General features: G+C 38.6%; 1 protein-coding gene across 1 annotated transcript; it reads left to right on the forward strand.

Annotated features, from left to right (window-relative positions):
• Window positions 1-892: 892 nt before the first annotated feature.
• Window positions 893-13,008, forward strand: LOC139724595 (uncharacterized). The gene is made up of 3 exons (XM_071635726.1): window positions 893-1,388; window positions 3,874-3,993; window positions 11,167-13,008. The coding sequence occupies exons 1-3, from the start codon at window positions 1,177-1,179 to the stop codon at window positions 11,423-11,425; spliced, it is 591 nt and encodes a 196-aa protein (XP_071491827.1). The 5' UTR covers window positions 893-1,176; the 3' UTR covers window positions 11,426-13,008.
• The last annotated feature ends 608 nt before the right edge of the window (window positions 13,009-13,616 follow it).

Genomic DNA, 13,616 nt, shown 5'->3' on the forward strand with positions numbered 1-13,616 from the left:
ACTGATAACAATCGCAGCTTCGGAAAATTTTGCTTAAACAGTAAGCAGCTTTTGGTAGGATTTCTACATCTACTCCAAAGTACACATTGCATCCGTTTTAGTATAAAATGAGCCATCACACACAAATTGGATTTTAATTGGTGCGCGTAGATTCTATGATTGCGTTGCATCAGTATCATTAGTAGTGTTCCCATACAACATTGAGGAGAAAGAATTGGCGCCTCTTTGTGTTTCACCCCATAATAAGCGTTTAATGCGATATATTGGGTCTAATTAAAGAAGCACTGTTTTCCCATAATAATGAACAATGAAAATAACTTCCAAACCAATTAATTTTACACGTAGGCCTACATGGCATGACAACGAAGATAGCGATGTTCGCTACACACAATGCAGAAAAGGGGCGTCATGCAATTATGAATTGATCAGTATATGCTCGTTATGAAGTCTGATTCCGGTCAAGGTGAAGAATAGCATGATGGGTTGGTGTTGACCTGTCTGCTTTGTCTTTGACAGGGAAAAGGAAAGGTGTCACTGTACTGTATTCAATTCTGGGTTAATTCTCATCCATATCTCTGGCTGAGCTCCAAGCAAAGCGGGGTTTCTGTAACGCCGCCAATGTCCTCGGCTCCATTTTAATGAACCCCGCCAAAAAAGACGTGACCGTATGCAATTTTAGGGCATCACCCATCTCCATTTCCCCCCATGCCGTCCCCTTCATTATTTACAGGCCTGTCCCAAGCAGAAATAAACCGCCTGATGACAGACAATTACTTTTGGCCAACCCCAGAAGTGGTATCACCACCGTGGTATCGTCAGCTGCGCGCCAGGCACCCTTCGTATAAAAGTTTCCCCGCATCCCACTTTTTCCCAGATCTCCGTGAGCCAGCCTTCCTGAGGGGAGTTGTTCAAAAGATATACAAGGCAGCATCCCATGCCCCGAGAGTTGAGGAGAGTTCAGTCTCCATCCCGCCTGCCGACCCACTCCCGTTGCCTTAACACTGGTGCTAACCCCCTTATCTCCCCACGTAGTATACACATTGCATTCATCATGCATTCGTCACCAGCCTTGGAATGCTCGTTCGACAACGCGCACACGACGTACTCAAGAACTGCATTATACATCTACCTCTGTGGTGGACCTGACTTTTTCGATAAAATTCGCCCAAAGTTGACATGAAAATGCCGGAAGAAGAGAAACAGGAAGAGATGGAGGCTTGCACGAGCTACCTGATGCGGAGAAAACCGCGGAAATTCTTACTGGACTTTAGTTATTTGGATGTGATATGGGCAGAGGATACTAAACTGATTATACGGGCGGGAGAACATCCTCCCGTTGTTATCGATTCGCCGAGTAGAATGCTCTCAATTGGACGCAGGGATGGAGGGTAAAGTATTTCTCAAAACATTACTCTTCTTCGTTAATGTGTACATAAGGTGTAATAAGTATTGGAAAATGTATATAATTATGATGTCACATCACCAAGTTATGTTGCAATGAAATACATGTATCCATAGGTTGTATTCAATAAGCTAATTGTCGGGTGTTGAGAAGCATTTTAACCCGGTACACCATTTAGACACGGTTGACCTTTTCTATTCATTGTTCTGCTGCCTTTGATGTGTGGCGCTCTATAATCACAGCTGACTTGACGGACAGAAAGCTAGAGACAGACAGGCTCCCCTACATCATACACTGGCGTGTTCTGTCTGGTGTGAAACGAACACTGTCCAGGGTTGTGTTAATGTAAAACACGCAAAAGTATAAGTGCAATATCCGATGGGGATATAAGATCACTTGTAAGCTGTGATTTCAGAACATTGGATTGATAAACTATAGCACAAACATATTTATGTATTGTATATTTCCACCACACCATTTACGAATGACCGGTGAAGAGTGATTTTTTTTTTGTCTTCAAGAAAAGTTTTTATAAAATCGAGAAAACGATCAAAGCAGCGACCAATATCTGCACAAGGATGTCAACAGTCACGTGTATGAAGGACAACTTAGGGGAAACGTCTTTTCTTAATGACGTGAGGATGCTGCAAAGTAAATAAGTTTGGCTCATTTTGGTCCTATATACAAGAACATGCTTGAGGAAACTTTTAAAAAACTGCGATAACAAGTTTGAACCAAATTTAGAGATGATGATGACCTGCCATGCGCCCGTGCAGATGATCATAGTTTGGTTGTAGTTGATAGGGCCTAAACCAATTTGCTGTACAGCAAGTCATTATTTCGTTAGTAATGTACTAGGTGTATACGCTCTTAGAAAAATAGGTTCAACTTTGTACCTTTCTTGTCTGAAAGGTGCAAAATTACACCCGTAAAGGTTCTACAATATTGCGTTAAACGTAAAGGTCCAAAGTCGAATCTATTTTTCTTAGAATGTAATCTGCACCACAGGGCCGGCGCATCAGTGTTTTCAAAAGACAAACTTTAGGGTGGGGGCCCACTTCCGGGTTTCATGAGCTAACAAGCAAAAAAAAAAAAAAAAAAAAGGCTCATCTCTTCTCCCCGTCCACTTCCGGGTTTCTTCAGCTGACAAGCAAAAAAAAAAAAAAAAAAAAAAGGTCCTCAGCTCATCTCTACCCGTCCACTTCCTGGTTTCTTCAGCTGACAAGCAAAAAAAAAAAAGGTCTTCAAGACTTCGAGATCCCTATATCTATTTCTATTTTAGTGCCACTTGCGTACTTCCGGGTTGAAAAAAGTGTGGGGCCCAAAGTGATGACACCTTAATATGTATTCCTTTGTATGGTGCACAAAAAGTGTGGGGCCCGAGCCCCCCACGGCCGGCCATGCACCAATTAACCTACACCGACCCCATCAAAATCACTGCTGATGTAGTATTTCTGTTATACGATGCGTCAGCAGTTTGTGATGTAGCGACATGCAAGGTGTTGTCTTTAGGACATTGTGGCCTCTAATATACTACACTGTGTAGTGAGTGGTTTACCTTGTTGTTGTGTGACGTAATGCTGTGAATATCCTCCTACATTTGTTTACCATTAAAGGCATTATTTACCATTTGCAGATAAATCAAAAACAAGATTTAGTGCTTTAAAGTAGTTTTAAAAATGTGAGTTAGGGATAGAAACAACCAATGTAAAAATGTTAATCAGTATAATTAGTGGAAAATGAGCAAACTAATAGATCATATTCGTTTCTGGTCAGTTTTCTTCTGTTTGCATTTTGTTTCAGTATGATTAATGTTACGTATCATTAAATATACAAAATGTGAGCAATAATTTATAATAAAATTGTTTCTAGTATATACCGTTTAAAGGGATGGTACAGTTTGGGTTGAGGTGGGGTTTGAGGTTTCCAACGTTTTTTATGATGATTTGTTTTTAGAAATAATGAGAAACCTCAAATGAAATATGGAAGATCATATTATTCTAAGAGGAATACAAAGTTTATTTGATGAAAATTGCTTTTGAAATGGCTAAGATAGCCAAAACAAAGCAATCTTAATAAAAGGTGGGACCAAACTTTTATTACGATTAATTTTTTTACTTTGTTTTTTTGATATCTCAGCCATTTCGTTACCGATTTTCATCAAATAAACTTTGCACTCCTCTTAGATTTGGAGATTTCTTAACATTTCATAAAGTGGTTTCTGAATATCTTGCAAGAAGTTAAAAGCCGAATTCTCACCTCAACCAATACTACACCAACCCTTGAACAGTTATGGTTTATTGAGAAAAATAGTGATATCTAAGCTTGATTGCGAAATCTTTATGATGGGATGTTTTGCGATGCAACTGACCTCCACGTATGCATCAAATGTGATAATTCAAACATTTTTTTTAATCACTGCTCCCAATGGTAAGCAATACATTTTAACGTTCTATCTTTTCTCTGACCAGCGGATTCCAAGCCTGCGACACGGTAGAGTTGAAGGCTGACAGAGGCTATCTCCTCTGGACCAACCCACGGGGCTCCTTTGAAGTGCGTTTCAAATACGGCACACAGGGAGACGACTTCAGGTGACCGTAATTTTGACAATTGTTGTTGCTTTTTATGACAAAAAAGGAGAAAATATGGGGTTCTGTGAAATAATAATGATAATAATGATAATAATAATAATAATAATAATGATAATGATATCAATAATAATTTCACCAAGTCCGTGTTGATATCAAATCAAACGCTATCATAGACGGTTCAAACGATTGTTTAAACCTATATTTTAATGAGATGTCTCCGCGAGGGGACCTCATCAAAATAATCGTCTCCGTAGAGGAGCTCAAAATAGAGAAAGAAGCAGGGAATGGGAGCTCATGACACAATAGATCGAATAAGATTATCAGTATATAGAGTCTCCACATCAGTGTCAGTTAAAATATGCTGTATATAATTCGCCAAAGGTATTAATTAATGAAGGCGTTTAGAGTTGAATGGGCCCAACAACAGACTGATTTAGCTAGAGTGGGGTTTGATGTTAATCTCAACATTATCTTCGAGCTTATATTGTTGAAAATGCTGTTTATTTCCCTTCTCAAATCAAACGAACTTCAGTTGTCAAATTTTACAGATATTGAATCATGAAAATCTAGATCTGTCACTTGAAATTAAACCTCTAATGCACACATGCTCTAATGGTTTATTCGTCAATTCGAAACAATCGTATTGTTTTAAAGAAGCAAAGAAAAAAATGTATACATGGGACTGTAATATATCGCATAATAATGTCACATTGTTGCCAGCAAGAGATGATAATTGCGTTCACCTAAACAGACCTAACACAATAATTCAAAATGTTTCAAGTGTATGCGTTGGGGGACATTGCAAAGACATCGTTCGATCCATATTAAAGGGTGCTTAACTCTTTTGCGACTCAAGAATAGAGACAAGATCGTGCCGTAATCCATTCTGCATGTATGGGCCTACTCAACGTAAAGATCTGAGTTTATGAATCTTGATGAATCTCAAACACAGAGAGGATATGTTTATAGACTGCCACTTGTTTCTATTCTTATAGACAGAGGTCGTGCATAGAAAAAATTGTCATTATTGTTGTTTTTTCTAATTGTCATCGTAATATTAGTCCATCGGGGATGGCAAAAATATATCTTATGCATATTAACATTACAAGGCCTATGCAGATTCGACAAAATGCAATATTCAGATATATAACGAAAAACGAAAAGCGCGTGTATATAACGTATATTAAAGTATGTAATACAATATGAAACAAATAACTTATACGTAAGAAGGTTAAAACGATTCATGATGGCACATGAGCGGAACGATGGCAAAGAAAATAAACATATTTGCAAACATTTTCATTTTCTAGCATAATGAAACAACACTATAATCTACCCATATAGTGATAATGGTAATAATGATAATTTCACCGTATACGTCGGCAACAAGTTGAGGGAAAGTGTGTTTTCTTAAACATTTAAATAACTTTCGGGATTTCTCTCTGTAATCGTTCTACCTCAGAGACATAACGAATAGTTGTAGCCTTCTTTTATCCGGCTCTGGCGCTCCATGAATTAACCGGAATGAAAAAAAGTCATAACTTTTGAGTGGCTTGTCCATCCAGTTACCTCAAACTTTGCTGATGTGTTACGTTGATACATTCGCAACACAGTCATAATTTTACATTTGAGGTTTCCCCCTTGCCGTTTAAGCGTCTGTCACCCCTTTTCCTTCGCAACAAAGGCATCACAGTGAAAAATAAAAATGACGTTCGCTGAATTAAAAAAAAAATCAACCGATATGTACGTTGTTTTCTAATCATCGCATGGAACAAGAACAGGCTATAAAGAGACTTCTGCAATTTTTGTTCCGCAATTGGCACGCACTTTATCGTCATCCCTTGATATCCGATTACCTAAACAGCAGGATTTAATCAGACTCACTACGCACAATTCAAGTTCTATTGACATTAATGGAAAATTGGCCAGACACGATTGATTCGTTCTTTGCAAGTTGTAATGCATTTAAGCATGTTAAGTGTGAACGGTCAAACATCACCAACTTTATTCATTAAGAATGCGCTATATGAATCCAATTAACTTAATAAATCAAATTTCAGACACCTAGTCAAGGCGGCGCTGCATAGGTGTAGATGTATTTTCGGTCTGACACAGTCCAAGAAGAAAGGCTCGCTGAAAACAGTCCAAAAATAACCGCCCGACTCGCGAGAGTGGCATTCCACGAGGTACCCCGTGCTGGGAAAGGAGTGACCACTAAACGACATTCCAACGTGCTATCTGTGGGCACAAATTAACAGATAAATCAGGGTAATGTGGCTTCAAGTGCTGCAAAGATGCTTTAGATCGAATGAAAATATATGCCAGACGATTTTATCTTGCAAAGAAAAATCAAAGGTTTCTCGCAAAGAATATAATCAGAAAAGCAATCTACGAGTGCAGAGATGACGAGGATATTGGACATGTGTGCAAAAAATCCTTCTTGCACCGCAACAACATCGAGGGGAAACGTCCAGCGTTTGCATTTCAAAACGACGAGATAGCAGTGCCAAGCAATGACAAACTATGTGAATCTCCAGCGAAAGAGGATCTCAGACGTTTAATAACAAGACAAAAGTTGCTCTTCCTTCAGTCATTTTTGGTTCTGATATATTTACCGAGAACCTCACAGCATTTAGACATCGAAAAACGTATAGACTCTTAAATGAGACGTAGTGGTTGTATAACATACGGTCGGAGAATAGCGCGTTATTAATTTCGACAGTAAGCCAAAAGATATCAGTATTATAGAAAAACAACGATGCACTTCGTCTATTAACTCCTTCGGCAAAAACTGAATATAATCCATGATAGTAATAGCCATGGAATTTATATGGACTCATACAGTTCGAAGAAAGAAGCCAACCTATGATATACGAAAAAATAGTGACGTGACTGTGGCACCACCAAAAAGTTTTTATTATTATTATCATCATGATTATCATCATTCGTATCTTATAGAGACCTTAGCCCATAACCATCTTCCATTGCAGAAGGTGATGTCGATTGTATCTGTAACATTATTACAATTGCAAAAATTCACCCTCATTCACCTTTTCTAAAGGTAATTTCGTTTACCAAAAGGTGTTACAAAAAGTCATCTCGTCACACCACCTCCTTCGTGAGCGCAAAGAACCAATCTGCTTGATCTCAAGATGAACAAAGTACAAAAGAACGAATTGAATGCTGCCAAACATTTCCATATAGAAAGAGTCTCCCGTAATTGTTCGAGTATGAAAGGAATGCTGAACTACTTTGCCAAGATGGACCGTCGTTATGAAGTAATGGCCAATTTCTGTTCTAGACGCCACCGATAAAGTGATGGGGTGAAGGGGAAGGGGAGGGGTAGTCAAGGAGGAAACACTCTTTAGTAGAGAAGAGTCCTGGCCCAGCCATTTTCCCCGCCATCCAGGGCGTCGAAAGCTCGACAGCATCCACCCATCATTTCTGATTTATTATTCTGCTTGAGTGCAAGCAATTTCAGAAATGCTTTATGCTCTAATGTTAGACGGACTCGCGCGTGCGTGTGGTCGAGGCCACGGATGGAAATGCAGTAAACTGTGAGACTGGTATGTATATTATAACCCCATCTCTCAAACACTGATAAACAGATGGTATGATCTAGATTTTCGTAAACACATACATACACACGTACAGACGCTGACACACACATACACACACACACACGCCCACACATACCAACACACGCACACATAAATCGAGTTTTAAAAGTACTTAATACACACAACCAGTGTATAATGTGTGCTTGGAAACAATGATAACGTGTGCAATGAATGTTGGGAACACGCATTTAGTTTACGTAAGATGAGTGGTATAGGCCTACAGAGTTAAACTTCAAAACTTTGCGTTTATCAATGAAGATATAAAGATAACGACGAATGAAGATACGTTCATAAAAACACTTTAAAAACATCCGTTATCATGCGTTCCAGTCCAGCATATACGTTTGTTTCCTCTCGCAATGCACTGCCTTACCTTATTCTTCAATCAACGATAAATCAGATTTTTTTTTGTTCCCAAACTGACACACACACACACGCACACACACACACACACACACACACTCGCTCTCCACTCCCCCCCCCCCCCAACACACACATACAGACTATACCAACACCAACACCACCAATCAGCAGCAACAACAACATGAGCCTGTAATGTGCGGTCGCGATTTGTTGTTCTTATGTTGTTGTTTATACAGGCGCAGGCTATGAACCACGAGCGGGTTTCGTGCATGTCTTAGCCCTATCGCAGTACAATGTACATCGGTAGGCGTACCTTTAGCCCGTAAATTAAATGGATACACCACGCCTTTGATCTTTCAAGGTACGCTGCGAATTCACTGAGCGATAATGAAATGAGATAGCACAATACTTGTACGACGATATGACAGCTGTCCTATAGAAGGATTAATAAATGTCAGAATTGATCTTCCACAGGCGGTGGAGAATTAAGAGACCTGGGAATTCATGCGATGTCATAATAGGCCTTATACGTGCAGCACTGATTTATATCATCTATACTCTACTTATGTTACTCTGCTTACCAAGTGTGAATCTTGTCCAGTGCAAAACCATAAAAGTAAAAGTATCTCTTTCCGATATCATTGCCGTTTTGCAGTAGACCTTGACGAATGCCAAATAATGACCAAAGTCATATATGATATTGATTTACGAAAGAAGTCATCCTTGCACAGTATGGAGAATTCGTTTTTTTTTTTTCTTATTCTATGTTGATTTAAAGAAATCGATCTGTCATAAACTTCCCTGGTAACTTTATAGGCCTATGGAGTAGCAGCACATTCGAGAAGGCCACTTCTGATATCGCTGAACGCAGTACATGTTGTGTGTGTGTGCGCGCGCGCACCTGTTTCTTATGTTGTCTTATTTTTTTAGGCCTACCATGATTCCTAACTTGTGTTACTGATACTGAATTAGGTTTGTTTCCAATTCTTTCGAATATCAATTACTTGCTCTGATGAGAAAGATAAAGATTCTATTATTATACCACTGACTTTGCAAGAACATAGTATACATTAGTGTTGTTTCAGGCGATCTCGCGATCTTCGTCAGATGTGGAACTATCGATTGAGCGAACGCGAAATTCCGAGATAGTAATCATGACTATAGTTGACGTTCAAGCTGCGTCTACTGTCTCTATGTGTACAAAATTTTAAGTGATTTAAATGGGAAAAATTGTATTACCTTTTTGGAGCGTCACCGGATGAATGCCCTCTGTAAAAGTTTAAGGATTGCAAAGAATAGCCTGCTGTTCTTCCATTGCAATCGGAAAGTATAATGAATAAACACGATGCTATAATGTCTCTTATTTTCTAACTATATAAATTCCATTTATGATACAGCACATTGGTTGTTGTGTCGTTCTGGAGGAAACTGACCAATTTGTATAGTAAAGAATATAGTAGCATAGATTATACAGCATTGATTGGTATTTTGAAGTGCAAAGTCAAAACCAACAAAAATGGGAGGTCATTGAGCAAAAGTAGATATTGTCGAAAAACAAAAATCAAAAAGAATGGCAGACAATATCTGCCCAAAAGAAAAAAGCAATTTTTGCTTCAATTATACTGTGACACATTAATGATAACGAAAATTCTCTTGGATCACAGATCTTTGTATGGATCATTGTTTTTACATTTAAAAAATATGTTGTCAAACTTAACAAAATGTTTTCCTGTAGCCAGCTTATAACATGATGGGGTGCAGGATTTAAGGTTTGACCCCTGGCTGGTTCACTGGTTATAAATAGTAATAAGCTAAATGTGTTAGGTCGAGCTAAGTTTCTTTCCGCTCACTACCGACTGATTGGCAATGTTACTTGAAGCATCTTCACTCATCGCTATTCAATTCCAAAGCGTGAGGCTATAAACATGAAACCATCACGTTTGTATCCATGTCAGTGCACGTGCGTATATCCCGCAGACGCAACGGTATGGATTGCATTATAGTGTTTTTGAAATGTAATGTATGCTAACCTTCAAAGGACCGAACAGACAGAGCGTCAACAAGAACATTAAGGAGGGAGACGTGATGCCTCAAACTTCATTTGACCCTTAGGGTTGGTTTGAACACCCCTTGAATATAGTTGACGAAGCCATAAACTGCAAACAATACGCCAGGGTTCTTTCTCTGACAGTTTTAACGGCGCCAGCTGCGAACCGTATATAACGTTGGTGGCATTTTGTCACGCGCGCGAAACCGCGCGACGCAGACAAAATAAAACGTCAACGTCAGAAAATAGCTGGAAAAATTTGTTTATGCAATACACATTCAACAATTCCGCACAAAGGAAAATAAACGAGTGGTGAACATATTATATTACAGGGGAATGAAGTAGAGAGAGGGGTGGGGGAGAGGAGAGAAGGGGGAAGGGAGAGGGGGAGTGGGATAGAAAGTGGGGGAAGAGACGGGGTAGACGTCAGAAAAATCCCATTCTGGATGGAGATGGTTTACCAATCATATCACGTCGTGTTTACTCAGCTAATGGCATTCCTCTTTCAGACACGCCATGTTTTCAAATCCCCAGCCACACAGTGGTACTCTAAATACCCATCCTGCTTGTTATCCATTAATATCTATCACGATCAAGGGTGTAATTTAAACCATTATAGTGGAATCTTCTTCTTTCGTTGTAAAACTCTTTTGGCTGCTCTTGTAAACGAATGAGCTCAATTATATGACATGCATGCACCCTGGAACTCCATGCGTCATTATATTTAATTATTGATTTATTATATCCAGTCGGTTTCATTGACAATGACGATAGAATCAGTGTAGGTCCTTTAACACAGAAGTTGTCGGCAGGTTTCCAAAATGAAGAGAGAGCAATATTTGCAGCATTTATATATAGATATTGCTTCCATCTGTAGATAAGAAATTAGTGTATAAACGAACTAATTTACAGTAATATTATAATCTTGACTTAGCAAACGACTTTTTACATAGAGTCACAACCATAATATGGATCACAGTTTATCTAATTTGACTGAATATTCCGGCTAGTTCCTGTGGAATATTCCTTTACCTTGATAAAACTATATTTATGTTTGATGCCAATTGTAAAATTGTTATGTGTTGTTTGAAATTGTTAGTAAAATTTTATTGGTATTTTCTATTTTTCATTTCCTTCGTCCAGCTGCTACATAGATCCTCAGCACCTCGGAGTGAAGGTTTACGAGATTCGGGGCTACCACAAGAGTCTTATTCTCGACGGCAAGAAGGCCATCTCACGGAGTACGGATCCCCACCACATGAGGACCCCAGTCCGCCCGGGGGAGAACAACTTCGAATTTCGCTCACTGAGTGGAGCGGTGCGACTGGAATTTGAGGTCATTCGGGACCCGGATTTCCCCAAACCGCAGGCCTTCAAGTTCAACTATGTACTCGCTCTGTAAACTGTCGTGATCGACCTCTTTTGGTCGGCCAAGAACTGTTACGATTTCACAGCTAATGAACTGCACTCACAGGCTTTGTATTCCTGGCAAAGGGACAGTGAATTGTTAAAATAGGTTAATGTTGTATTTTTATCTTGAAGACAACCAGTTGGTCTCGTTTGCGAGATGCGCAGTCCGTATTGTTGCAATGCACTCTAAGAAAAAATTGGTGGAACTTTGCACCTTTCAGACCAGACAGGTGCAACTTTACACCTACTAAAAGGTGCTCCCATCGTGACACTTCGTCTGAAAGGGGCAAAGTTGCACCCGTCAAGGTGCTCCTAGTGTTAATCTTGGTAAAGGTGCTTAAGTTGTTGTGTTTTTTCTTAGAATGTATAAAATTGAAGATGTACGACAGTAAAGTGTTCTTTTTGTTTTGATTATACGATATGATACTTTGCCAAATGTGTTCTAGCCAGCTGTGCTTTGAAAATTATGTCGTGAAAATGAATGCCATATAGGCCTGCAACCAAGAAAACGCTGTTTTGTTTGTAAAAAAAAAACAATAAAAAATTATGAGGAAGTGCATGGACATGGATAGTTTCATTGTCGAAAATTGTAAACTAATCGCAGTACGGCACTAATGTATGAAAAGTTCAAATGCATGTAAGTGTGGCTAGAAAGCTGTACAAGTCCGTACATCACAACGTGCATTTTGGTGTCTTTGACTACTTTGGCAATACAACTGTATAACTATACATCTGAGTGTAAAGGTTGTCAGAGATTTTGAAACGTGACTCTTAATTCCCAACTTTCGTCGGCCATCAAAGGTGTCAAGCCACGGCGGAAATTTCGAATTAATGAACCGATGCCATTCCACTCAAAACTATTAAATTACTTAACTTTAAACTTTACATGAAATTTAACAGATATTTATAGTTTAACCCGTAGATCATTTGTTTTAATACAAACATTGACAAAGCAATGATCTTTGGAGCATTATAACGATTATATAAACCTTACATACAAGAGAGTGTGTCGTCACGACATTTTAATATCGATGGGATTATGATTTACGTTCTACGTAAAACTTGTTATTTGGTATAGAAATCGAACAATATTTTACTCCATTTTGATCCGTTTAGCACCAACTGAAACATGTTTGTTCTAATTTTGTGGCCCGAGTGCATCTGCAGAATAAAAGAAAATGCAGTGTTAGATTATTTTGTCTATCGAATTAGAATACTCCGATGTGCATACAGCCATGTTTTGTACATACAAGGCCTTTCCTTTTCTCACTGCTTGAATATTATTTATCCTAAATTCTTCACTTTTTAAGCAACTTCCTACGTTCCTCTCGGTAGGTATACATCTAATGTAGATGTGCTTCCATTTTCATCTAAACATACATGTGAATTTCTAAATTCTCTAGTTATGAGTAATTCAGAGAATAACCTTTCGTAATTCGGATAATATCGGACCTAATAAAAATGTCATGTAATAACATGTATCATTTTGGAGTGAACATAACGTCGACAAGCAGCAGATTGACTCTCAATATTATAATAGGCATACATGCACGCGCTATTTTTTGTACAAACACATACGCACATGCATGCACATGCACACACACACACACACACACAAATATGAGCCTTACAACTCTTTTTTCATACATTGGTATGAATGGTGCATGGTAAATTGTGTGCAAAATTACGGCTTATAGATGAATAAGATAACAATTGAAGTAAAGCAATAGTGTTTGCCGTTCAGAGCATAAAAGAAGATTACTTTGTAGATTTATCTACCCAAGCATTCCCTGCATACAATTTAAGCTTCAGTATTGCTATGAAAAAAAGCTTTAAACTCGATCTTGTTTTGCTCGAACACACGTAGTATTTCCAAGGTTAGTAAACAATTGGTGCTAGTAGACGTTATCAAGACATGTTCTCGATGCTTTTTGAACCTCGCTTATTATCTGCGTTCAAAAATAACGTTGAATTGACAACTATATAGGAGTATGTGCATAGATATTCTATAATAGTAACAGAATGTTCAGAGTGCATGCTTTAATGGCTTGGGTACGACTAGTTAATTTAGTAAAACTATGCGATACATGTAATACTCGTTTCTGCGATATCGGTTTTTTTTTTCTTCCGAGGTTGAAAAATAAATACGCTTATATGTCTCTAACAACTGTTCAATTTCTTGT

This window comes from Diadema antillarum, unplaced genomic scaffold (assembly GCF_040938485.1).
Source record: "Diadema antillarum isolate AM-2024a unplaced genomic scaffold, OU_Dant_1.0 scf00000223, whole genome shotgun sequence".
Lineage (NCBI taxonomy): Eukaryota > Metazoa > Echinodermata > Echinoidea > Diadematoida > Diadematidae > Diadema > Diadema antillarum.

Bases quoted from the DNA above. Each gene is read 5' to 3' on its own strand.
- LOC139724595 (XM_071635726.1), top strand. From the start codon at position 1,177: ATGAAAATGCCGGAAGAAGAGAAACAGGAAGAGATGGAGGCTTGCACG. The intron at 1,389-3,873 runs GTAAAGTATTTC...TTCTCTGACCAG, and splicing joins ATTGGACGCAGGGATGGAGG to CGGATTCCAAGCCTGCGACA. The intron at 3,994-11,166 runs GTGACCGTAATT...TCCTTCGTCCAG, and splicing joins ACACAGGGAGACGACTTCAG to CTGCTACATAGATCCTCAGC.